The sequence below is a fragment of the Aptenodytes patagonicus genome, chromosome 6 (assembly GCF_965638725.1).
Source record: "Aptenodytes patagonicus chromosome 6, bAptPat1.pri.cur, whole genome shotgun sequence".
In the NCBI taxonomy this organism is placed as follows: Eukaryota; Metazoa; Chordata; class Aves; order Sphenisciformes; family Spheniscidae; genus Aptenodytes; species Aptenodytes patagonicus.
The window spans coordinates 46,432,475-46,459,634 of NC_134954.1; the positions used below are offsets into that span (position 1 = coordinate 46,432,475).

Genomic DNA, 27,160 nt, shown 5'->3' on the forward strand with positions numbered 1-27,160 from the left:
CTGACCTTTTTGATATTTTCCTTAGACAATCTGCTTCATCTTGATTCATCATCATTCCAGGATAGTGGTGTCCTTGGGGCTCTCTCTTAACATTGATATGGTACAGAAGATTTAAAGTCAGGTATTGTTTTGGATCCCTCTTTCCTGCCAAAATGAAACACACAATCTAGAACTGAATGCATTTTTTTTTTCCTTATGTGATTTGTCTTAATATTTTGGTTCTTTCAGCTGATGTTCACAAGGAATAGAGTCACGTGATGTATGAAGGCAAACACATACACTTCTCTGAGGTTGACAATAAGCCCTTGTGCTCATATAGCCCCAAACTGTGCAAGCAGAGGCGACTTAACGGGTACGCCTTCTGTATCAGACACGTTCTGGAGGACAAGACTGCCCCCTTCAAGCAATGTGAATATGTGGCCAAGTATAACAGCCAACGCTGCACCAACCCCATCCCCAAATCTGAGGACCGTAGGTGAGTTGTGGTTACCCATCTGCAAAGTGGGAAGCGGCTGTGACATAGGCATGAGTTTTCTTTTAAGATGCTGCCTGGTTTCAGGATGAGGGAGGAACTGGACTGAGTGGATTGAATTCCAGGATGTTCCTTTGAGGGTTTTGTTTTAAGCCCAGTAAACTTAATTTTATTTTCTGTGGGAGTCAAGTACTCAGAAAGTGGGCAGTAACTTACTCCTAAGGAAGTTTTTGGGAGAGTTCATTGCTTTTCTCAAATTCACTATAAACTGTGGATCAAACCTGCTACACAAAATCTGCTGTTCTAATTAATTTGCTTTGTCACTCACAGTATATGCTCTTAAAAAGGCCTGCTTGTTTGGCCAGCTGTGCCAAAAGCACACTTCCATCTACTTTTTCAGGACAGTTGAAAATGCATACCTTCTGGGCTTAGGGAGCAGTGACACATAGGGACGAATTCAGAATTACAATTCAGTGTTTGTGATTTGGTACTGATCTGTAGTGTTGTATTACTGGAATAAAATAAATGCTACTTGATAACAAATGAGCCAGCTGGGAAAGTGCTGTCTACTCCCTTTCTTCTCTGTTTCCCCAGTTCCTCTCCCCCTCCCTGCCCAAATGAAGATGCCCAAGGTGCCCAGGTATTAAATGCCTTGCAAAAAATAGTGCTTGAAGTTGTTGGAGAACTGGGAATTCAAACCAGATTTCCTGAATTGCAGCCCTTACTGTAACCACAAGGACATTCTTCCTTGCTCTTTAAGACTTCCTGAACACCAGTCTCATTGGTGTTGCTTGGGCTGAAATAGCAGAATTTGTCTAATCTTGGCTGCCAGGTATACATGACTTTAGTTTTTCAGAGTCATTGTTTCAGGTTTTGCCAGTAACACAGTATTTAATTAACGTATGTGTTAACTATCTGAGACTTGTTCTGTTAGAAATGATTTTTTTAACCTAAAATATAAAGAAAATATGCCAAAAAAGAATCAAACCACTATTCACTGACCTTTCACATTATTAAGTGCCATTCACTAACCTTTTGCTTTATTAGCAGTGTTCCCACTGTGCCCTACATATAACTTCCTTCTCAGCTCACAGCTCCCTCTCTTGTCTGAACAACAGTTGGACTGTGCTCTAAATTAACTTGCACTTCACCTGCCATTTCAGTTGAGGAGACTGATGAAGTGAGAAAAAACCATGAATGTTTGTCAAAAGCTGTAGGGCAAATGCTCAAATGGCACAAGATGAATAACTTTAAGCTGTAATTTGACAGTCGTTGACTGTTTCTTTGCTACTGCACAATTGAGGCTCTTTGGAAATAAGCTTGCAGAAATGATCATGGAATTTTTTAGCGCAAATGGTATGCTGTAATTTCAGATGCAAGAGCTGATTGAGCCAGAGTTGCTGTTTACCAGGGGTCATACTTAAAAACAATAGAAATAGTAGTACTTCATGACACTTTTTTAGGTCTCATATGTTCCCATGGAATTTGAGATTTTTCTTTACACCTTGAATTGAGTTCACACTTTGTTCTTTTTGATTTTTCTCAAGTTAAAGTGAAGTGTGGTCATGACATCTGGTGTATGTTATATTAGAATAATTCAATTGCATGTCGAGTGTCACATTACAGTACTTGAAGAGGACAGCAGGTGTCTGAAGGAGAAAATAAACTTTTAATTTCAAATGAGAGGATGTGATAGTTTGAAAGAATATTTTAAAAGACTGCTTCTCAGGGCAGAGTTTAATTTTAACAATAAAATTTAATGAATGCTAGTGGTAAGACTGTGCCTGCTCTAAATTTTTTTTTTTGGCAGGCAAACCTGTATCTGTTTCTTAGGAGACTTTTTTCACACTCCGTTTGATATAAAGATGTTTGCTATGTCTGAGTTCTTCACTTGTAGCTTTTAATTTTCTGTGTACAAAATTACTGTCAGATGGTCATTTTGTCACAGTTTTAGACGTGTAATTGTACATGATCAGAAGCAGGCTAGCTTCTAGCAGGCTAGCAGGATAGCTGTGACAGCTATCTTCTTATATACTTTTAAAGATTATAAAAAATAAAATGTCTTAACAGGACGCATGCATTCTATGCCAAAAGCTTCATACTCTGTCCACAGATAATTAAAAAAAATTATCACTTGACCCCAGACAAATGAGATGCTACCAGCCACAAAGATGTTTAATATGCTGCTATATTATTAGATTTCTTATTAACAATTAACATTCTACAAATTAAATCTATTAATAGTGCATGACTTCATTGGCTTATTTGAAGTCTAATTTCTCTATTCACTATCTTGTTTTTTTAAAGAATATATACGGGATGATACAGACATGGGTTCTGTATCTGTATTTCCTCTGAATACATGTCTCTTAATTCTTTCTTATCCAAATACACACATAGAAAATGAAGTTCGACTTAATTTTTAAGTATAGGGTTATTACAATTTAGCTGAGTTAAACACCATTTTATCTATTTATTTATTTAAAGAGAATCTTTAAATATTTTGTTAATATGCAAGATGCTTTCCAGTTTGTTTGGATCTTCCTTTAAATAAGCGACAGAACTTGATACCAGTCTGGGATGTACTGGGAAGCAGAATGCAGTTGTAGGTGGAAAACCTCGCTGTGTGGATTCTTGCCCTCCCAGTGATGTGGGAAACTGTCCAGCTGAAGCCTCAGAGCCCATCGCCTTTTGTGTGCTTCATGTTATGATAATTTTAATGGATATCAACCCACTGCTCTTACCATATGTGCTGACTGCATTTGGCCTCACCTGCACAGAATAAGTGCCTTTGGCACTGAGGAAGGAAGGGGGAAAAAATATATTAGATACTCAATGTGGTACTGTCAGCTGAGAATAACTCACAGGCAGGTTATAGAAGTGACAAATTGTGCCACTAAGACAGGCACATCAGAATTGGCTCTTGTAGGGCCAGCTTGACCCTAACGGGTTTCATGCTCAGAGCCATGTGAAAAGGACTGTGCTGCTTGCAGGTGCTATTCCAGTCTTCCCAGTAATCTGTCTTCCATGGAGCATGAACTACTAACGCCTTCCCTGGCATTACATCTGATCCAGAGAGTTTATTGCCTTAACTCAGCTGGTTATAGACTGGTTCCAGCAGAGTCAGTTAATGTCTGCACCAGGCTCTGCAGCACCGCGTAAAGTCAGAGTCAGTTTGGGCCAGGGCCAACTAAAAAGCCGTCCTGGAACCTGAAGAACAGGGAAGTGGGGGTGCGTGCCTGCCTGCCTCCGTATGGGACCAGCTAGAGCCTGGCAAGGCCAAGGTTGAGTTGGTGCTAATAAATTATGCCTAGCCAAAACTGCCTGCGTCTAGTCTTCTCTACCCTGAGAAGACTTAAGTGCTCTTCCCAGCTTCTCTTGCTCCTTTTAGTCCAGCGGGCAAGGTGTATCAGCCGCAGTTATGCTGGAAGACAGAGAGTTGATAGAGCCTAAAGCACAGAGCCAAGTCAATGTGTACTGGAGTCTGCAAGTGCATGTAATCTATATTTTCATTATGTTGTAGCCTGACATCTATGGGTTTGTGTCTAGAGGTGATGCCTGTGTGAGAGATTGTTGGCTTTCAGTGGTGCAGCATGGTCATTTGTAAGAGCCAAAGCTTTATTCTCTGCCATATAAAAATGATGCTGTTAGAGTTAAACAAACAAGCAAAACCCTTAATAGCCTAAAACTCAGAGAATGTTAGCAACCTAATTACCTTTTCATAGGTTTATTCAGATTTTCTATTTTTTGCTTTCTCTTTGGTTTTCACAATGAAAACAGACTAGCCAGTTTTACCTCCTTGCTCCTGCACAAGCACAAGGTGGCAATATTTAAGTTCTGAACAATATAAAGGAAGCATTCATATGGAGAAAAATGCTCTTTTTATTGGAATAAGAGGGGAAAAAATTCCATTGTGTTTGTCTTGTCTGTTTATTTTTTTTTCTTCTGTCATACTAAAAGTGCTGTTCTAACTGATCTCATCAGTCTTGTTCAAACAAAATATTTTAAAAGTGCTTAATTTTAATTATGGGAATGGTGCTGTTGACTTTAAGGGAAGCTTTATTGAGCCCTCATTATATAATTTTATTTTTAGAAGTGCATCTCTCAGTATTAATTTACAGTATTCCAGTGTATTCTAATAAGGACTCCACACATTGCTGGCTTTCAGCTTGCCTCATTTAGATTTATTTATTACTTACAACTTAATGTAATAAAGAAATTATTTAGACAATAATAAGTAGCAGTACTTCTCAGCCTTTTCTGAGTTGTGAATCCTTATGGGTGTGGATCCCTCGAGAAACTACATGTATGGAGATCGTTAAGGAGCATACATGAATTTGCTTTTTCTTTTTTACCTTTTATGGACCCTTTAGAAGCAGTTCACACATTGATTCTATAGGGGTGGAACAGCAAGTTGAAAGTCACCAAGGTGAAGTGTTAAACCTTTTTGGGGGTTTGGTTTGAGCTTTTCTGTTATTTTTTCTCCATGAAGACCAGGGATGATTTCATTTTAACCTATTTGTTCAACAAAACTTACTTTTCTCAGATTCACGCTGATCGGATTTTATACCTTCATGGCATATTTCCTTATCTTGTCCTTATTCATATCCATGAATACCTTCATGGATATGTCCTTAGCTTGTTCATTAATACCTTGATGTAGACATCACTTTTTCCTCATATCTTTGTTTTCATGTATAAGCTGCAGGTTATAGATGGGATCCTGCAAGGGCAGAAGTCTGATTGCTGGTGGCATTCTACAGAGGCAGGAGGGCCTGCCTGTGTGAAACAGGAAAAGGATCAGATCATGGTTCCTACATTTCTGTCACCTTCTTGTATTAATCAGAGAAAAATTACTTGTTTACTTCTTAATATGTTATCTGTGGCCATAAATTGTAACTCTTCTTTTAATTTTCATGACAAACTTTCAAAGACTTTTTTCCTTTTTTTCTTTTTTTTTTTTAAATAACATGACTGTAAAAGCTTTTTTTATATTAGGAAAGCTTAAAGTCCATGTTTGTGGATTGTATGTATACATATTCCTGGCATTGTGTAAACATTTTCTAGCAGCAGAGAATTTCTTTTAAACTAGACTTTTGTTTGAAGAACATGCAGCTATTCCTCTGGCTACAAAATTCATCATGTTAAACTACTAAAACAGAACTTAAATATTTATGCTACTTGTTCATTAAGTGCAAATAGTGACCCTTCTCAGCAGGTGTCTCTAGTGAGATTGTCCATATAAGAAACTGCTCCCTACTACAGTGGAATTCATAACAATAATGTGTGCATTGATGAAAATGTTAACTACTTCCAGTGAAAGAACAGCTGAATGAAAGGAAGTTGTCTTCAATGTACCTTTTTTTGGGAGCTTTTGAAATGATCAGAGTTAATGGCTTGAGTTCTTACTGTTTTATGTATCAGACAGTCCATTTGTTTTGTTTGGTTTGTTTTGTGAGTATTTACCCTATTAGAGAGTAAATATCTTGAATGGTTGTGTGTGAATCTCCTATGAATAATGACTGAAGACTTTTATATCTTAAGATTACAAATTGTCACTTGTATAACGTTTTGTTTTTTGTTACGGGTTGGGAACACCACAGTTACCTGTTGTATTAGAAGCAGTTGTGTACACTTCTTATAAAACCTCATGTTTTGATCTAAATTTGCATGAGATGGGTGTGTGTGGATTTCCCTTTAGTGATGTCTGTTTTCTTCAGATTTTACTTACAAGAGTTGAGTTAATAACTGACTGCTTTTACTTTTCAAAGGTACTGCAACAGCCACCTGCAGGTACTTGGCTTTATACCGAAAAAGGAGAGGAAGAAAAAGAATGATCCCATAGAGGAGGTAAAGGTCAGGCATCAGATGGATGCTATGGCCTTCAGTCTGACAGTGCCCACCCTGGCCTTGAAGATGCCCAATGGACTGGATGGGATGTCCCTCTCCCCTCCAGGGGCTAGGCTTCCTCTCCATTACCTGGAGGCAGAATTAGAAGACCCCTTTGCTTTCAACGAGGAAGATGATGACCTAAAGAAAGGGGCAACAGTGAGGAAAAAGTTGCAGAGCAAGTTGGCTCAAAACCGGCAGCGCCAGAGAGAGACAGAGATTTTAAAAGTTCGCCAAGAGCACTTTAGCCCCCTTCCTGCACCTTTGCAGCAGCAGCCTCTGCAGCAGCAGCACTCCCATCTGCCACCTTCATCAGCTTCATTAAAGCCGACAGGGCTACCGCAGGGCGTAGTCTGCAAGTCACCTCAACCTCCGAACACCAGCCTACCAATGCAGGGAGTGGCACCTACCACACACACTATAGCACAAGCCCGGCAGTTGTCTAACAAGAGACCTCTGCCTCTCCTGCCACCCGCTAGGGCTCCTGTCATGGACCCTCCAAGGACTGATCGGGTCCTCATGAAAGCCACAGCCTTTTCTCCGCACTCGTCCTGCATGAGCCGGCTACAGAGACTGGTGAAACTGTGCACTCGAAAACAGCAGCTGGACACTGATCTGTTTCCACATTTAGGTGGGTAGATTATAGATGCACTGCCTGCTTATTTTTTAACCTGAAACCAAAAAACAAAAGAGGAATGTCTTCCTAGCCTTGTCCTGCATTCGTGTGTGGTCCGTACAAAATAATCCTGAACTAGGTAATCTCTTGGTGTTTTCTTTAGCCCTGTTCTCTACGAAGGGAATGCCTGGACCCATCGTGTATGTTTTATGGCATTTTGGTTATTTATTCTTCTTAATGTCCTGTTAACCATTTGAGAAATCAAACTGAGGTGTAGAAAGCATTGCTTGGATGATACAGACATCGTACAGAAGGTTTGCAACTTGAGCAGTAAAGGTGGCACAGCTGTACCTATATGAGTGGACAAGGTTAGATGGAATGTAAATATGTGACAAGTGCACATTATAAAATCAGTGCAAGTAGAAGTTTGGAGATTAGGCCCATCATTCTGTGCAGATCCAAATTTCCAGTTGACTTGACTGGGAAAATTGGAACATAAGAGAATTTTTCTTGACTGGGCCTATTCTGGGCTTGTACAGAATGTGGATGAACAAAAGTAAAAGATTACTGCAGGAGGGCAGCACCGTTACAGAAGGTAATTGGAGAGGTGGAGTCTTGTCTACATACCAGTGCAGGAATAGTCTCCTCCTTATTTATTATCTAGAAACCGTAATAATCAATTGCTGCTTATGAAAATGTAAGTAAATATAACAAACTTGCTGCTATGGCAGTAGTGCTCTCTAAAGCTTTAAAAAGGCAGCTGACTTTGTGGCTTAGTTGTCTGATTATGAATACAGACCTAGGTACACCTAGCTGTCCTTGTTATTTCCCTTATCCTCCAAAGTCACCTTACTTTTCTGCTTAGTTTTAGACTGTACTTTTCTAACAAGTAAAATACTGACAGGGAAAAGGGAAACAGGAGTCAGTGTGTGATATTAGAACAGGAATGCCATTTATGATGCTTAAAAAAAAAAAAAAGACTTAAATCTGGACGTTCTTCATATAACATCTTATTTAATTGCAAACATCTGTAATTTTTGCTATTTCAATTAACCTTTTTTTAATTTGCTGTTAAGATCTGCCCTTTGGCACTCATGGGATAGCTTGACTATTTGTTCAGAAGATAATTAGTATCCCATAGCATGTCTCCAAAGGACGTTGTTCTTCAGAAAACCGCTTTGATGCTCCTACATATAATGCACGTCTTTTGAGGAATGGCAGCTCCAGAGGCACTTCTGAGTGTCACAGACCCCAATAGCTTAGAAAGTGACCTGCATTTTGAACAACTGTAGAAAGATCACTTTCTGTGTTTAATGTTTTACATTCTCAAGTGGTGTCGTGGTTTAATCTCAGCTGGCAACTGAGCACCACACAGCCGCTCGCTCACTCTGCCCCGCCCCCTCCCCCCCCCCGGTGGGGTGGGGGAGAGAATCCAAAGAGTAAAAGTGAGAAAACTCATGGGTTGAGATAAGAACAGTTTAGCAATTGAAATAAAATAAAATAGTAATAATAATAACAATAATAATAAAAGACTATACAAAGCAAATGATGCACGATGCAATTGCTCACCACCCACCAACTGATGCCCATCCAGTCCCCGAGCAGCGGCTCCCCCGGCCAGCTTTCCCCCAGTTTATGTACTGAGCATGACGTCACATGGTATGGAATGTCCCTTTGGCCAGTTTGGGTCAGCTGTCCTGGCTGTGCCCCCTCCCAGCTTTTTGTGCACCTCCAGCCTTCTCAGTCGGTAGAGCATGGGAAGCTGAAAAGTCCTTGGCTAGTGTAAGCACTACATAGCAACAACTAAAACATTGGTGTGTTATCAACATTATTCTCATACGAAATCCAAAACACAGCCCTGTGCCAGCTACTAGGAAGAAAATTAACTCTATCCCAGCCGAAACCAGGACAAGTAGTGAAGAGAATACATTTTCCTAAAAAAGAGGCGTAGTAAAAAAAACTGATTAGACCTATAAATATAGTTATGCAGATGCATAACTGTATGTGTATGCAATTAGAACATTTTATATTTGGCAAAGTAACAAAATTCACATATTAATTATGTGAGAGTGGAAAATATATTTGTTATTTATTCATAATATGCCTTAATATTAAAGACTAGTTATGCTGGTTCAGAGAATTTCATGATAGAGTAGCATTAGAGATGACTGCACAGAACCTTTAAAAAGATGCAGCCAGTTTTATGTGTACCTACATCAGAGCCATGTAACTGGATATTAATGTAACTGCAGTCTTCAGTGTGAGTATAGCTGAATTTGGATTAGATTTTATTCCTTCATTTCTGCAGTGCCCATTAGGAGCAAAACAGTGCAACCTCCGATTTTATTTTTAAACTTTGGGTAAATAATTTGTTACATGGTATCAATTGTGGACATCTTTATCCAATCATTTAGTTGTTTTTTCATTCCTTTATGGAAGGGGTGAGAGTAAAAAAACATTTAAGTTGAAAGTATAATTCTGGCTTTTTATCAAATGTCTTAAGATATCTTAATTTAGTTCAAATGTGTATCTTAAAAATAGGAACAAAGAATAGAATTTTCAGGATGCTGAAGTTCCTGAAAAATAGGGTTTCTGATATTTCTAGTTTATGTTGAAGTGTTGCTTCTAAATGATGAAGGTGCTCCTGATGATTGTATTCCAAGTGTGTGTGTGTGTCTCTAACTCTGAAAGTAGGTGACCAAGTACTGATGCATCTGACGTCAGAATAATCTCAGATATAGTCGTTTAGTTTATTTTTAGCAAAAATAAAGTGCTCCTTAACTATCCCAACTGCTGCTCCATTTTCAAGGAGTACACAAGAAAGTGAAAGAGTAATAATGCTGGCTTGTAAATGCAGCTACGGGATTTTATCCCACCTGCTGCAAGGAATTGGCAAGAATTCCACTGGATGTAGGAGAGAGAAGGAAAAACTGCAAAAGATGAAGCTCCAGATAAAATGTTCCTCCTGAGAACTTACTGGACTCTGTTTCTGGCTGTCCTGTTCAATGATTGTGTTTAGCTTGACTAACTGAGGCTGCTGGTGCATACGATAAGTTGATCCTACTGCATCATCATTAAACGAAAGCATGCTGCTTAGTAAAAGTGCAGGAGTATTTGCATCTCTCTCTTTAGCTCTCTTTTCATGCTAATGTATGCATTTGGCAGGCAATTACAGAGACTGAGCGGAGGAACATCCTGTGCAGCTGTGTATCTATCTCTGTCCACGCTGCTCTGTCTTACGGTTTTCGTATTCTCCCTGTGTTTTGGCACAGAGCAGGGGTCAGAATATAAACAGAAATGAAAGTGGCCTATTTAGATCATATAGTATTAAAAATTGCCAGGCAGTCAGTTCTTCGTGGCATGGACTTCTCTCTTACCTTTTCTGTAAAGATTCCATGTGCTTGGTGTGAAAGCTTGTGATATTTTTCTGCAAGAAAGCTGGTGATATTTCTTCCGCTGCTTATGGATAAAGAAGCCAATAAGGATTTGAAAAGGAAAACTCAAATTTGACAAAAATCAGTGCATGCTATTTGCACACTGTAGTGGAGCTGTTACTGTAACTTCTGTGTAATTGAGAATATTATATGACTTAATCAAACATAATTATGCTTGTGACTATACTACACATTCATCTTCTGTGCCATAGATTGCTCAGAGACTTATATGAGGTGGATACACTTTTCATCCAGCTTTCACGTTTTCAATTCCTTTAGGGCTGGACTGGTCTGAAGACAGTGGAGAAGAGTTGGAGGATTCAGAGCAAACCTCCCCTTACCAGGTTGCGTGGTCTATCCGAGAAACCCTTGGCTATGAGAGACATGAGTGAGTATGATTCTTTAGTGTTCATGCTGGCCTTGATGGAATAAATCATGTAAATGTGAGCTTCACTTCAAGTGGAGTCAGTGGAACGTAAGCACTTGTTCGAGTGCTTTGCTGAAGCAAAGGATTGTTTGAACTCATTTGTTTGTAAGAGCTATGAAACAGCTTGTAGCCTTCTGTCCCAGTTTCCACCTAACTTAGACACCTTTGTGCAATCTGCTATCAGAAGGATGCATCAGGAAAGAATTTAAGCTTATTTGCCTAAATTTAATTGAGTTTAGTGGGATTTATTAATGAACTTGTGTGCCTTGCTGAGTAGAGGTATTTCCTGAATTAGAACCAAATGAAGGGAGTTGCTATTGGTTTCTTGTCTTTCCTACTATTTGTGAATAACTTTGTTAGTAAACTTGCTGCATTTTACTCATTAATCCTTATGGTAATTGTGCAGGATGTTGTTTAAAGGGCATGGCATTTCTTTTCATAATTAAGTGTTGAACAAACCTTTGTCAAATAGTTGGGAGCATTGAAAGGAAGTGATGTGATTAAAGGGATAAGCAGAGCAGGTATTAGCTGCCGGTGCAGAAAGGCTTATGGTGTTCTCCATATACTGCTAAGCCATGAATCTGAATTTACAGCAGGATATGATAATATATGTCTATTAATGTAAATTTTAAGGTATAAAGTTAAAGCAAAGCATCCCAAGCATAGTATTGTAACAAAACTGAAGCATGTTGATAACAAAAGGAAATTGGGGTCTCAGTAAAGTTTGATTGTAGTTTCTATAACATGATTCTCTTTCATTACGCAACTGGACTTTTTGTACTACAACTGTCTCCCATTTGTTTAATTTTTAAATATGACAGAGTAATGATGTTAATGAAACATCATCATTATTTTGTTGTTACATGGAAATTCTGAAACTTACCAGAACTTCTTACCATCTCTAAAGATCGTCCACAAGGTGAACAACAAAGCTGTGTCTCTGTCATCAGGACAGACACCAGGATACTAAATACTGAGAGCCTTCAGTGAATCAAAGCTTAATAGCAGTGTGTAGACTTTCTTTTTTTTAAAAGAAAGGGGTATTTTTTCTGTTATGAATGACCATTGTTTTTTAGGGCATCAGCAGTCAGAGAGAGCGAGCTTTCACAAACGTTAGTTTTAACTTAAAAGGCAACTTTTAAATAAACTGTTTTGGGAAAACATGAACAGACTTTCAGACTTTTAAATCATACATAATTTTCAAAGCAGATATATCTATTAAATAACTTCCCTTACACTCTTCTCTCTTTGACGTTTGATCTGGTTCTTCCATAGATCCCTTTTTTTTGTCAACTTACAAAGGTCATCTCTGTGTGTTTTGTCTTCTATTTGTCTTAACTTCCTTTGGATTCTTCCTACTGTTTTCACATACTGAGAGAAAATAATACCTTGTCTTGATACTTTCTGTTCCATTCTAGCATTTTATGCACTTCAATTAAACACTGTCTTAACTAAATCATGATGGATAAATTTTTGTATGGTACTGGCTGCTGTTGTACTTCCATCAGCCTGCCCAGTGTTAGCTCTTCAACAACTTTCCTGATTTTGTTTATGGATGAACATTGATACATTCACTTTAATTCCTATTCTGCAAGCTTCTGTAGAGGTTTTTATTACCTGAAATGTTTCACTTCGACACTTTTGCAGTGTGGTCTGTCTGCTGCTGAAGATGAATTAGTTCAGACTATTTCTTGGGTGATTTGATTTGTCAAAATGACTCTGTCTTGCTAATCTGGCGGTGCAGCCTGGTGGCTCCTAACTCAGTCAGCCAATGACTTGTTATGACTCTGAATTTTGGAGGCTAATCCAGGAAACCAATAGAGATTGTTTCCCAAAACCTTTAGATTCTGAAATCACATAAATAAACCTATGGGTATTTAATTACTGTTTTTCATAGTAAAATTAAAGCTATTTTTTCTCTGTTCATTTGTGTCTGAGCTTGTGGTCCCTGTGTGAAAGGGATAACTTTCCACCAGCTAGCTGCATTCTGTCCTTTTCCATTTGACTCCGTGGAAGACAGTGGGAGGGATGCCTCTCAGAACAAAAAAGTAAAAGCTTTCTTTGTAAAAGAAAGCTAACAGTTAATTTCTGCATTACTGGACAGCTTGTTCTCTGCATTTCTGGTTTTGTGATTGTGGGGGGAATCCTCTAACTTTCTATTGAACTTCTTGTGTGATAGTCTAGCTGCTCTTAAACTCAAAAATTCACCAGATTGGTTTAAAATTAGTGTCTTAACAGTAATATGTTTTTGAGTTCACTTGCCTTCTGGCCTTTTAATCTGTAAAACTCATATTGTTGCAGTCATCTGTGGAAACACAGGTCAAATGTTTGCTTTTATTAATCTGTCCTTTAATTTTGAAAAATAGGGTTCCTGTGGTTGCAGGATTCCAGGATGCAGTGCTTCGAGGCAGGCACAAATGCCTGAGTTCAAATAGTAACACAGGAGTCAGCACCAGGCGCAGTGCAGGCAGGGCAGCTGGCAGGGAAGGCTGCTGGGGTAGGAGGAATTCCTCGCGGGAGAAGCAGTTGGGAGGGAAAGCAGGGGCTGTTCCCTGCTGCAGATTAGTGAAGCTTTCCCCCCAGATGATTCGATTACTGGGTGTTGTAGCTTAGAAAGTACTGGAAAAAAATGTCTTTAAAACAAAGTAGTTTTTCACTTCCTACACTGAAATATAGATAAAGCGAGTGTTTCAAGTAGTGAGTTTGAAAAGGGAGTGTGGGGATTGGAGTCCCTCCTCATACCAGCTCACTCAAAGGAGCAAATATCTACACTGTATTGTCAAAGTTGGATTTAATAACTCCCAATAACTAGAAGAACTAAAAGGAAGAAGGGAAGGTTCTTCAAATCCCTTCTTACAGAGGGTTTTGAAGTACAGTTGCTAGTGTGTCTCGGAGTAGAGAGCATGTTCTCCTGATTCCCTGATGGTGCCCGACTGCTCGCGCTACCCTTTTGCTCTTCCTTTCTGCTGCTTCGTGCTGCCTTTGTTTACTTCATGAACACTCAGCAATAATTCCCCTAATGTTTACACACGACAATCTTAAAGGGTAGGGTTGGGAAGAAGCATTTTGGATTATCAAATGGTTTGCGTGCACTTTCAGAAATCGTTTAAAAAATGAAATGCCATACATTAAGTTGAACTTCAGAACTTATATATGCAGCTTAAGAGAATAAACTAAATAGAAGTTGGTAAAATTGTTTATGAAAGGAAAACAATAAAAGTACCTTTCGGTTTCAGTACTTGCCTGGTGGAAAAAAAAAAAGGAGGTGTTATTGTGATATTTTTAGGTTTCTTTGAACATATAAATATGTTTTGGTTAATCTTACTGGCCTGGAAACAAAATTCTGAATAGGCATTTAGAAACTGTTAGCCTCACAATAAGCCCTTGTCCACTGCAGGCGTGATTTCTTTCTACGTCTTGTATATGTCTTCATCTACTTTCTTTAAATGATCTCATAAACTGCAATTCAAAATATTTTAACATACGATGACTTTTTTCTGTCTGTTTCAATGGGAGAGAAGTAAAAAGTCTCAAATATAGAGACATTTGCATTAAAAAACACTCTTTCCACCCAAAAGAAACACTTTTTTTCCCTAAGGAATATTCCTGTCTTTTCTTAAAGTTAATTTGTAACCATATTTAAAATTAAATCAGTATGTCTGCAACTTTGTTTTAAAAATCTTGGCCTAGAGCAGTAATGAAATATCAAAGACCTTAGACCTACCTATATCTAACTGATCCCATCCATGTATTCCTGTTTTCTATTAATACATTGGGAAAAGGAAAATCTATATTAAATAGCACACAATTAAATTTTTCTCAACAGGTTGTTTTTCCCAGTAGGCATTCTTTCCTAAGAGATCTTAAAAGTGTATTTTCTTTTCATCTTCAATGTGAAAATATTTTAAACTTTACAGATGTTAAATATTTTTAACAGGTTGTATTTTCTGCTAAGCATTTAATTGCAGAGATTAATTACTTGTAATTTATGCTTCTAGAAAATAATCTGTAATCTGTTTTAACAAACAAATTACATAGTATGGTTGACTTTACATAAAACTTTATAAAAATGTGCATTTGTGTCAAGGCAGTGTTTGCTCCTGCAGAGTTTTTGTGGGCAGCCTTAGTGGAGATGGATGCAGTCTCTTAAAATGTAGCCTGCGTGTGAATGGCGTAAGATTTTCCAGAAAGGAAAATAGGTCTTAGTCATATTGCCTTTCAGAGACAGCTATTCTGCCGGTATTTCTGGATCTTACTTTATTTAGTAAATATCATGGCTGGTATTTCTCATCTCTTCTATCATCAGCTAGTTGTAGTCCGCTTTACTGTGTGCAGGTTTGGATGTCAGCTCATTCACTCTCGCTGGCCAAGCTCTGCAGTCTGAACCTTGGGAGCTTTTGATTTGCTTCATTTGTTTGGACTTGTTTTCTTCCCCCTGCCTTTCCTTTGTTTTACAGATAAGGAAAAACTTAAAGAAAAAACTGAACAAAGTCTGCTTTGCTTAGATTCAGTGCATGCTCTTTGTTGCTCCATGAACAAAAAAGTCATTCTGCAAACTAGTGCTTGTTGTGGAGGACTTCTGGGTAGCTTCATGGATCTTGTTGTTTTAACAAGTCCCAGTGATGACTTTACTATGTTTCATGATTTTTACTTCATTTAACTGAATGTGTTGACATGGTTTGATGGTCTTGTTGATATGTGCCTGGACATTCAGAATGCCAAGATAAATGGGAAAAGGCTTTCTTAAGCAAACAAAGAATTGGATCAGTCCTTCACCTGGTAATTGTTTAGCCCTGGTCTGATTTTTCCCTCAGTACTTTTGGAGTTAAATGTGAATTTCTTCTCCGTGGCTGTACTGTAACTCAACTTTAACTGTGCAGCAAGGGGAAAGCAGTATCAGCTGCTAGCTGTGTGAGTGTATTTTGGTTTAGGAAGGAAAAGACCACCTGGCAGAGTAAGAGGAATTGGAAAAGGTCAGCAGTTTTGGTTCTTGTTAGAATTTGACCATCTTCTCCAGCATGACCTTTCTTCACTAAATTTCCACTACATAGGTCCACACCCTCGTCCTCTCCATTAATTGCACTTTGATTTAAGAGTTTGTCTCATTTGCCGAGACATTTACAGTAAATAAAGGTTAACAGTATAGATTTTTTTTTTTTGAACAGCAGGCTCCAGACATTTAAATGTGTCAGACTTGATGATAAATTGATGTAATCTCTAATAATGACATACTAAGAAGGGTAAGTACCTTTAAAATTCAAAAGGGATCCTGCTCTTACCATTTCTCAAGCATGCCTGCCTGATTTCAGCCTTTGGACACTTGTGGGGCTAGAAGATGGATGCCAACTTAACAATTCTATTCAAATGACAAATTAGCTTCCTTGAAAAAAAAAATACTTAAGGCCCATTTGTTTTATTTTCCCTCCTTCAGGTCCGATGATGACAATGCAGATGACAGGAGTTCCAGGGTGACCAGACTTTGCACTTACTTTCAGCAGAAATACAAGCACCTCTGCCGCCTGGAGCGGGCAGAATCTCGTCAGAAGAAATGCCGGCATACACTCCGGAAAGCCTTGCTGCAGGCGGCCAGCAGAGAGCCGGAGCGTGCTGGGCAACTGATACAAGAACTCCGAAGAGCTACGTGTGCTCGTACCAGGTTAGACCTTCCCCTGTGACTGCAGTAACCCGGGGTCTGGACAGGGCGGAGATGGGCAAAGTATCCAGCAGCTGAAATGCTGAACTGTGAAGCTGGTAGGCATGCACAAGGCAGAAAAACCATGACACATAAATGCCTGTCAGTGGAGTAAAATAAACATGACATACAGTATTTTCCATGAAGACAGGCGTTCTCCAGCTTTGTGTTTTAAAATGTGGATTGTTTGTTCAGCAGTATCCGGGCCCAATTTCTTAAATGTCACGAAAGAAGTTAGTGGCCTGCTAAAGTTTATTCTTATTGATTAATCTATGTATTTTGGCTGCCTTCAAATATCTGGTACTTTACTAAGCCCAGTTCTTTAAAAGGTGTGCAGTCTGGTCTGCAGTTCACTGCTTCAATTCAGATTTCGTTTTTCAGACAGCTTTTTTTGAAAAGTCTGTACCTCCTCTTAATTCTCTTTCCAGCAAATCAAACTTAATCTTGCGCTTTTTGTTAGATTTAACTCAATCTAACATTAAATGAAACCTGGCAACAAAATAAATACCTTCTAACAACTCTGAAGGTTACCTTCTGTGGGAATTCTTTCTAGATAATGTCAACATCCCTCCAGCTCTCTGCATGCTGAGAGTTGGTTGATTCATATTTGTGCAGAAACAGTAAGTCTGAACCCTGGCGTTATGTCTGGGGTACCAGCAGCACCCTTTTGCTGTTGTGGTTTTGCTTTATAGGATGTGTGACTGTGGGGGGTAGGGGAGGCTAACATGAGAGGCATACTGGAGCAGGGTACTGAGAATATATTCTGGTTATGGGATGCTTTTGTTCCTGGATGGTGGGCTGTTGTTCATGACAGTGGAGGGTTTATTGTTGGAGAGGTGGAGTGATGCTGAAGAGCTGCTCAGAGGTGTAATGTAGAGCTACATTACTAGTTTATGAAGTTACGTAAATGTCTCCAAACTTAAACTACAGCAAAACCTTGCCAGAACTGGCAAGCTCTTGCTAGTTTTTTTTTCCATTATTTTCGCCTTTTATTACGCAAGAAAGATTACATTGTTTTGGGTAGACTGGCAAAGCCAGGTATGCCTGTCATCACTGCTCTGGTTAATTTAAGTAACCACAGAGTCCTTCAGTTACTAAATTTTTCACAGGAGTAATATTGCTAACTAAAACTTTGCTCAGTCAAAGTGCAGTCGATGACAGAAATGGCTGAAGATAAACAGTCAGGCTACAGACAGCTTTTTGTCAACCTAGAAAACAACGTGTACAGAGGTGAAATTCAGCCCTGGAATCGCCAGCTTTATCTACATGAAGGTGACAAATGCCTTGAGAGCAGGCTAACACCGTGCGAGCTGTGTAACGCTTGCAGTACTCATCCACACTGCTGTCTGGTCGCCTGCTTGCAGCTCAGGCTCAAAGCATTGAGGCTGTGCTGAGGAAGCGCTCAGCTCTGGGCACCTGGTGGTGTATTGGACTGTAGCACGTTGATGAAGGAGAGCTTTTACCCATGTTGAGCACGCTCAGGCTCTGCCACTCCAGAGCTCAGTCTAAGTTTGTCTGAGCACATGCTTGCATGTAAGCTCTGGGGATGCTCGGAATGTTTTGATTTATGAAGAGGCTTGGAAATGCACTTGACTGCCCATGTAGGCATACCCAATACATTGTATTCTAAAGATTGACCTCATTTTAAGGGTCACCTGTGTTGACACTCACCTACTGCTGTCCTTGGCTCTGTTGCAGGGTGTTGTAATATTTACATGGTAGTAGCACACAGCACCTCTCATTACAAATAAATGAATGTGAAATAAACAATAATCCTGTTACTGCAGTCACATCTCACCTGTCATTGACATCTATTCTGTATCCCTGTGTAGAGTCTGGTAGTAGTGTGCACCCATCTGGATAATGACACACACGCGTGTGTTACAATTTTTCATCCTACTGTGCCACATTCAGTGCAATAGTTGTGCTAAGTAACCACCTGAGACTGGGTTTTTGTCTCTAAACTCTTTTATGCTTTTTTTTCAGCACAAGCCAAGCGAGGCAGAGAGATGCAGAACCAACAACCTGTAGTGGGACTTTGAAGGGAGAACAGTGCACTAACAAGGCCCTTCCATTCACCAGGCATTGTTTTCAGCGTATCCTCTTAACTCTGTTTGGGAGTTGCATTCAGGCATGGAAACTGTTCTGTTTTAGGGGGTTTTCTTAGGTTTTTGCACTGACAAATATGTTTTCACAAAAAAATACCTATTTGTTAGTGTCTTATCAACTACTTTGCTCTTAATTTGTCTGTGTGATTTGTTTGTGTAGACAGTGAAGATAAGTAGTTTGCCACTGGTATCTATCATAGTCGCATTGTTTTACTTTGTAAGCTGTATTTAGGAGGTGCAAGAAGCCTTCACAAAAATGATCATCTTTCACTGATGACTTGGTACAAACCACGTGGCTTTCAGCCTCGTGGCTTTCATACAGTTCGCGGTAGGTAGACTAACTACCTGTGAAGAGTTTATGGGAGCAAGTTTTTACACATAGTATAAAAAGAGGGCTTACACTGACTAGAAAGATGGAAATCTGATACTTTGCATTGTTTAAAGAAGCAGAATAGGAGGAGTCACAGAATCCAAATTCTAGATGAGGAAGAATTTCCAGCGCTGGGGTTTTCAAGCAAAGCCTGAAAAGGATTTTAAGAGTCAATGCATGAAGGTCGCAGAAAGGAGGGAGCACATTAGATGTAAGGTTTGATTCTGAAGGCTATAAACAGGCAGACTTCTGACCTGGAATACTTAAGAATTCTGCAGACTTTGTCTCTTTTGTTTTTGGCTGAAGAATTGTTGGTGCTTTTGTTGGAGTGACTCCTTTTGTTCGAGCTTTTGGTTTTGGTATTTTACGTAACTGGTGCTGATCTGTTCCAGTTGCTATCAGACTGCAGTACCTTTTCGATCTTTTTGGTTTGCAGATGCCTTGTTTTTCTTGGTTGATTTTTGCAGGCCCCTTAAAAGTAGTCTGCAGAGCAGTTCAAAACCTCTCTATGAGAGAGCATCATGGTGTGCAGCTGTGTTTGGGATTTGCCTCATGATTCTGATTTTTTTGTTTTGTTTTTTTTTTTTAGAGTGTAAGTGGTCTTGCTTGTTGGTGTGTGTAAAGCAGAGAAGTCAAGACTAGTGATTTTGCATTTGTGCCCATTTTTTCCCCTCTGCAATGTCTTCTCAATGAAACAGTCTCTCCTAAAATGAGCAGGCTCTTCGTTCTGACCCATCCGTCCAAGCCTGCCATCTGGACTGTTCTGCAGGTTTTCCATTTTCTTTGTCCTTTCTTTTGCGTTTTAACATTTTCTGAACATACATAGTGATGTTGAGGTCTGAGAACTGTTCAAGATGGAAGGAGTGCTTCTAATGTTTGAAAAAACACAATGAAATATCTGTTTGATTTGCTCTAAGTCTGGAAACACTTTCACTCCTGCAGGGGATTTTTCTGAAGGAAATCTCAGCAAGCTTACGTTTGGATTTACTTGACCTTTCTTTCTGATTGCACATCTTTTTTTCAGAGGAACAGGAAGGATCTTGAAACTTCTTTGTCTGTGCTCTAAAGATAAATGCCAAGAATGTACCTTAAAAGATTGAATTAAGAAATACTCTTTCTTTAATGTTTCAGTATGGATTGTCATTAGTCTGTAAGGAAATAGTCCTGTTGACTACACTGTTCCAACTGCTACTATTGATCTATTGATTAAGACTCCAGGAAAAGGCTTCTTTTTGCTAAGAACTCATTAGTGAAATGGCTGCTTCCATAACACTATCTCAATATATAATAAAATCATTAGAGATTCTGCATGAATGCAGTTTTTCACTTTAAAAGTTGAGTTTGAGCCTTACCTAGCTTTGAACTTGAATAACAAAGTTAAGATACTCATTAAAAATAGCATCTATGGACAGGTAGAGTTGAAGGCTCTGATCTTCATCAGATTGATAAATCAAAGGGCGTTCCTCCATCTTTGCCTTGTGTGTTATTCCTGATGCAGAAATACACAGATATCTTATTGAACCGTTCTCAGCAGCTCTTCTCAAGTTGCACAGCCAAGTTTGCGGATGGTCAACAGTGCTCTGTGCCAGTTTTTGACATTACACATCAGACACCTCTGTGCGAAGAACATGCCAAAAAAATGGTAAGTACAAAGCCAAAACTGTAATTATTTGTATATTGGGATGATCAGGAGTTTTAGCTTCAGTCTTCCTATGAACTCTTGCTTGACAACTAGCAAGTTTATGAACTTAAGAGCTCGTTTCCTTTTATTTTTCTTAAGAGGGTAAAACATGCCAAACATTCCCAATTAGTATAAAGTGTGTTGTGAAAATCTTTTACATACTTTTGAGGATATAATAAAGTGTGCATGAGAATATCCTTTACCGGAAGAAATTTGATTCGTCTCTTGAATCAAGAAATAGAAAATCATTGTGAGAGATCCTGTGGTCATTTTGTTTGGGCTCACTCCTGGCCCTTGGATCTGAATATAGTGTGAGTGTGGTATGGTAAGAACACTGCATCTCAAACAGGCTCAGTACATGGGGCCCAAAATATTTTCTAGAGGAAGTCTAGACAGCAATTACAAGCATACAAATAATGGTTTTGCTGCTTTATTTACTTTTTGGTGACTATTAGAATTTATCTTTAAACTCCTTCAGGGATCTGTGCGTTCCAGAGGAAAAGCAGTGGCCTACTACAAGTTGAGAGAATGCAGAAATTAAGATGATGTCCTCTGCTCTCCTTTTATGACTCCCATCTTCCAGAACAAAACTTTTAGGATAATTCACAAACCCACTTCTGTCTTGCCCCTCCTTCAAGGCATAAGGCATAAAACTGCCCCCCCCCCCCCCCCTTTTTTTTTTTTGTTCTGTTCTTGGGTTGTTGTGGGTTTTCTGTTATTGTTTTTGTCCAGCCTCTCCAATAGTTGCGAATTATGGAGTTTTCTGGATTAAAATGTGAGGGTCTGCACTATGCAGATTTGTATGGGATTTTCCCGCTCTCCCAGGCAATCTTCAGTGTGTCTCTCAAGGTTTACTTCTGTAGCACATACAATCCCAGTATGGTGGCAACTGAAAATTGATGATGGTTTGGTTTATTTTTTAATTGGCCAATGATTGCTGTTCCAAAGCAATGACGCCTTAGTTGTTTACCCACATCCTTACCCTAGCCCTACAGTATTAGTTCCGTTTTCTCAGTGCTGCCCCTCTCTTATGGCACTGGGCACTTGAGGATGCTGGCTTCAGCTACTGATCACTATCCTCATTATCGCCACCTCACAACAGTGTTCTGTCTTTAATACTTACAGGAATGCTGCCAAAGGTTACAGTTTTGCACTGATTTAGTTAGGGTTTGCTATGATGATTTTTAAAGTGACACTGCACAATCTCCTATTTATCATACCTCATAATTTGGTCTATGTGATTTTTGCCATTGGGATCAATGAGGAAGGAAACAGCTTAATTTTTGTAACCTTGCCTGGATGTAAGTTAGCAGTCTCTCTTGCATTACATATGAATGTCTGTGGAATGACCAGGGGGAAAAAAAGCAAGGAAAGTAATACTTGTTCTTAATATGCTCCCATTGCTATTGTTCTATTCCTGAAGGACAATTTCTTGAGAGGGGACAGCTCCCGTAAAGTTCAGCACCAGCAGCAGAGGAAACCCAGGAAAAAAACGAAGCCACCTGCACTTACCAAAAAACACAAGAAGAAGAGAAGGCGAGGCCCACGTCGGCCCCAGAAACCCATTCCTCCTGCAGTGCCCCAGGGGAACCTTACCATGCCTGCCAGTGTCTCACTGCCAGTAGAGATGCCCCACATAAGGTCAGTGGTAGCCCTGCCCCAGTTTGCCCACTGCTAACTTGAACGTTGTCAATGAGCACTGTAGAACGGTGTGATGTTGCTGTGCTGATCAGCATCTGGAGCGGGAATAGAAATTGCATCTCCATGTGATTGTTGGAAAAAACCTTAGAGTGGGTCATTTTAGATTTGAGCACTTATTGAATTTGATGGATAAAATATCTTGCTCCTGATGCTCATCTTATGTATTTAATCAATAGGCTAAGTGTAAGCTTCCTAAAGAAACTTTCTAAAAGCATTTTTTTCCTAGATGATGGGGAGAAAAAAAAAAAAAGCTGTGGGGAAACACCCATTATAGATGGATATGCATTCATAGTTGCTGTTTGGAGGAATCAGAGTTGAATACGGTGGACTAACGGTACTTTCTGTCCAGGAGCCCCTCCACACCAGAGCTGAGTGCCGATGAGCTGCCTGATGATATCGCCAACGAGATCACAGACATTCCACATGACTTGGAATTGAATCAGGAGGACTTCTCAGATGTCCTGCCGCGGCTGCCCGATGACTTGCAAGATTTTGATTTCTTTGAAGGTACCATTTTATTTTATGCTATTGTGAACCCAGTCAGTGAGCTGAAGAAGAGAGTGTTTCTAAAATGCATTTTGAGGGGTTGCTTGCTTTCCTACAGAGGTAATAACTTCTAGAGAAGGAAGCGTGCATTTGCTCTATTGTTTGTTTGTGAGCTCTGAAGTAAAGTAGTCTTTAAGAAGACTGGTGTGTGTAGTTCTCTGCTTGCTCTTAGAATTACAGCTCTGAAAATCCTAATTGGTTTAGTATTTTAATAATTCATTTTACGTTTTTACTGCCTGTCAGTGCTGCAGTTTAATCAAGAGTATTCTCAGTAATGGCATCTTTCTGCCATCGAGTGGGGCTGGAATCACAGTTAATGTTGGCCTTTGATAAAAGGAGAAGAGAGAATAAAATCTTTAAATACATTTTTGAAACTAGCTTTTGATCAGAAATGTGCCTGAATTTCTGGATTCTGAAGCTCAGTACCTATCACAGATAACAAAGAAATTAGAACAGCCCAGAGTTGGGGTATGTGATTTCTTTGGTCATTTTCTGATATGACATGACATCAGACTGTGTTTGAGTTGAAATTAACCTAAATTATACTGACTGTGTAAATTTTAGGTCCAGGCTGTAATGTGGTAAGTAGAAGGGAGTTTGTGGACTATTTGTGTTATTGCAGCATGGAAGAAAATCTTATTTAAGCATTTTTACTTTAAGTCTAGTGAGTTCAGGAGGCATCTTATGTTGTAGTATGTGGAGGAGGAGGGCGGAGAAAAGGAATTCCATTGATGAGGAAGGTGTAATTTCTTGTTTTTCTTACCTTGCTTACCTAGTGAACACTGGTGAAGGAAATGTTCTGTGTACCACAAGCCATTCTGGAAGGTTATCACACACTGCAGCTCTGTACTGAACCGTCTGTACATCTGCATCCTTAGAGTGCTGGTGCCGGGCTCACCTGAGAGGAGCGTGCTAACTTCTGGTGTCCCTGTTTCTGCAGGTAAAAATGGAGATCTCCTTCCGACCACAGAAGAGGCTGAAGAACTGGAACGGGCCCTGCAGGCTGTAACTTCTCTTGAGTGCCTGAGTACCATTGGAGTACTTACACAGACAGATGGTGTGCCAGTTCAGGAGCTGTCAGATAGAGGGATAGGGGTGTTCTCTACAGGTGCTGGAGCTCCAGGAATGCAGTCCTTGAGTCGAGAGGTTAACACGGATCTGGGGGAGCTGTTGAATGGGCGTATAGTACATGATAATTTCTCCGGTCTGGAGCTGGATGAGAACTTGCTCCGTTCTGCTACCTTGTCCAACCCACCTACGCCCCTGGCAGGGCAGATCCAGGGGCAGTTCTCAGCCCCAGCCAACGTCAGCCTTACTTCTGCCACTCTCATAAGCCAGAGTGGCCTTGGGGAGAGAGCCTTCCCAGGACAGTTTCATGGACTTCATGATGGCAGCCATGCCTCCCAGAGGCCCCACCCTGCCCAGCTGCTGAGCAAGGCAGATGACCTGATCACCTCACGACAGCAATACAGCAGTGACCATTCACACTCCTCACCCCATGGAAGCCATTATGATAGTGAGCATGTGCCGTCTCCCTACAGTGACCATATCACATCCCCTCACACCACATCCTTTTCTGGTGATAACTTGGCAGCTACCTTCTCAGCAGAGATGCCCATGATGGCACAGCACTTGCTCCCAACTCAGCTGGATGTGCCACTTAGCGGGGTGGTCAACCCCAGAACTCACTGGGGAAATCTTCCTGTCAATCTTGGGGACCCCTCTCCGTTTAGTAACCTTCTTGGTGCAGATGGACACCTCCTGTCCACCTCCCTGTCCACACCACCTACCACCTCGCACTCAGAGACCACACAGCCTGCCTTCGCCACCGTGACCCCCAACAGCTCCAGTGTGCTTCCGGGGTTACCGCAGACCAGTTTTAGTGGCATGGGTCCTGCCTCTGCTGAACTCATGGCCTCCACCTCCCCTAAACAACAGCTCCCTCAGTTCAGCGCAGCCTTTGGGCACCAGCTGAGCTCCCACAGTGGCATCCCCAAGGACCTGCAGCCCAGCCACAGCTCCATAGCTCCTCCCACGGGCTTCGCAGTGACCGGTGCCACCGCTACCAGTACCAATAACGCATCCGCGCCCTTCACCACCTCCAACTGAGCTTGTCTGCCTGGCTCTGTGCAGGTAGATGGGGGACCTGTGTTTTCTATCTTTCCTTTTTTCCTTTTTCTTTATTTTTTCTGTCCTCCCTTCCCTTTTTTTTTTAAGAGGGGGTTGAGAAGAAAACCCCTGCTTCAGTACTGACCAGGGTTAGCCCTCTGTGAACCTTGCTGTAGCGTTCACATGTGCTTGTTACGCACCGGTGCTCATTTATTGCAGGCAGGTTCACTGTTCCCCAATAATTCCTTAAGGATACAGCACAGTTACTGGATGTAATTGATCTTAGCAGTAAGACCTAGAAATGGGAAGATACCTCAGAGTACTGATGCATGTTACTGTTTCCTAGGGTTCAGATCAGTGCTTGCCATCCGACTAGCATCTGGTAGAAAGTTTTCCAGCGGGCAGAAGTCTCTTGATTTTTTTTTTTTTTTATTTACTTTTTTTCCAAAGGTAGCATCTGGCATGGAAAACTTGGCTGCGCGCATTGATTTGAGAATGGTGCGCTGAAGTCCTAAATCAAGATCATGGCTCAAGGATGAGTTTGGCAGTTTCTTAAAATAGTCTCTTGACCTCCTCTGTGTGCGTGTGTGTGTTTGGGGTGCAGGGAGCAGCAGTTCCTTTTCTTCTTTTGGTGAAGAAGTGGGAGTTGTCCCCTTCCAGAACTGGTCGCTGTTCTTACTGCATGCTGATTTTTGGTTTTTTATTATGATGATTTTTAATTCATTGAGCAGCAAGGGGATCAGTTGACTGGTTGCCCAGAATCTGAAGGCTGATACAAAGTTAGCCCAGGGAAAAAAAGAAAGAAAAACCAGAAGGATTGAAATAGATCATGGATTAGTGAAGATTCCTGTGCAGGAATTCCCTCCCTTGCTGAATTACTGTGGCCTTGTAGCATTGATGATTTGCCTTTTCAAGTGTGGCTTTGTCCAGAACTCCTTGTCTGACAGGCTGACAGGTATTTCCCAGCTGAAACTGGAAGAATTTGGTTGGTATTCTGCCCATCCACACAAGTCTAGGTCAGACCCTTTGGTAAGTTTCAAATGGATGCATTTCTCAAATTACGTCTAGCTACTGAGACTTTCTTGGATAGTTTTTCCCCCCCTGGGAGCCATATAGTTTTTTGATGCTTGGAGGGTATGATGCTCTGTATGGGAAGCTGAATGTATGTAAGGAACTAGCAGGTACCTATCAGCAGTCATGGCTAACCAAAAGAGAAATCACTAAAGCAAAATAGGTAAGATTTCTTTCTGTCTGCAGGACAGTTTTGCTTTTACTGCCCACCTGCTAAAGATAGTATTCAGACTCTTTGGTAGTAATTTCAGTTCTTAAAGAAAGGAGTCCACTAGCTTTTAGATTTTTTATTTTATTTTATTTTATTTTATGTTTTTTAATCCAAGAGATAACAGCAGCAGAAATTCTGAGGTGTTTACTTGCATCTCTTTATCAGGAAGAGAAAAAAGGAATTTGCTTGTGACTTTATAGGGCTCAAACTTGCTACTGTACTCTGACTTTGACTGTAAAAGTAGCTCCTACTTAATATAACAAGTCTTTACTCTTCTTGGTTTGTTTCTGAGATGCAGACAAGAGAGAATAGAAAATCCCACATTTCAGTCTCTTACTGTAGAAGGCAGATTTCATTCTACCTTACAGTAAAATGTCCTACCTGCATGTATTCTAGTCTAATTCAGGAAATTAAGAGATACCAAGCACATATAATAGGGAGGCCTAACAAATTGTTTGAGCAAAGGATCATTGAACGAAGTTTAGTTGCTATAGAAATTCATTTTGTTAGCAGTCAGGCCCACACCAAAATCTCTGACCCAAACCTCTCCTTCCGTCTTGCTAAGGAACAGAATTTAAACAGGGTAGGTCTTGTGTCTTCTTACTATCGTAGCAATCATACTATCCCTCTTTTCTTGAAAGATTTGTTCTCCTTAAATATAAAGGAGTATGAATGATGCATATGTCCTTTTCTGAAATTGCAAGTGTATGTGGGTGGAGGAAACAAAAATGATTTTCATGCTTCTGTTGTTATGAAGTCCTTATTTCATACTTGGTAAAATAGATCTTAATAATATAAGCCGAATATTTTTAAGTGGTGATTTAAATATGTTT

General features: G+C 40.1%; 1 protein-coding gene across 2 annotated transcripts in view; it reads left to right on the plus strand.

The window, feature by feature from the left end:
• INO80D (INO80 complex subunit D) overlaps window positions 1-26,409 on the plus strand; it is a 38,198-nt gene extending 11,789 nt beyond the window's left edge. The window contains exons 3-13 of one of the 2 annotated variants that reach the window (XM_076342429.1): window positions 26-121; window positions 229-475; window positions 6,244-6,992; window positions 10,691-10,799; window positions 16,270-16,494; window positions 18,517-18,626; window positions 20,517-20,650; window positions 22,113-22,330; window positions 22,740-22,897; window positions 23,877-25,069; window positions 25,496-26,409. In XM_076342429.1, the coding sequence (XP_076198544.1) occupies window positions 258-475; window positions 6,244-6,992; window positions 10,691-10,799; window positions 16,270-16,494; window positions 18,517-18,626; window positions 20,517-20,650; window positions 22,113-22,330; window positions 22,740-22,897; window positions 23,877-25,045 (3,090 nt within the window). In that variant the 5' untranslated portion in view covers window positions 26-121; window positions 229-257 and the 3' untranslated portion in view covers window positions 25,046-25,069; window positions 25,496-26,409. Of the gene's footprint in view, window positions 1-25; window positions 122-228; window positions 476-6,243; window positions 6,993-10,690; window positions 10,800-16,269; window positions 16,495-18,516; window positions 18,627-20,516; window positions 20,651-22,112; window positions 22,331-22,739; window positions 22,898-23,876 lie in introns of both variants that reach the window. The other variant, XM_076342428.1, reaches the window with a different exon arrangement.
• Window positions 26,410-27,160: the final 751 nt, after the last annotated feature.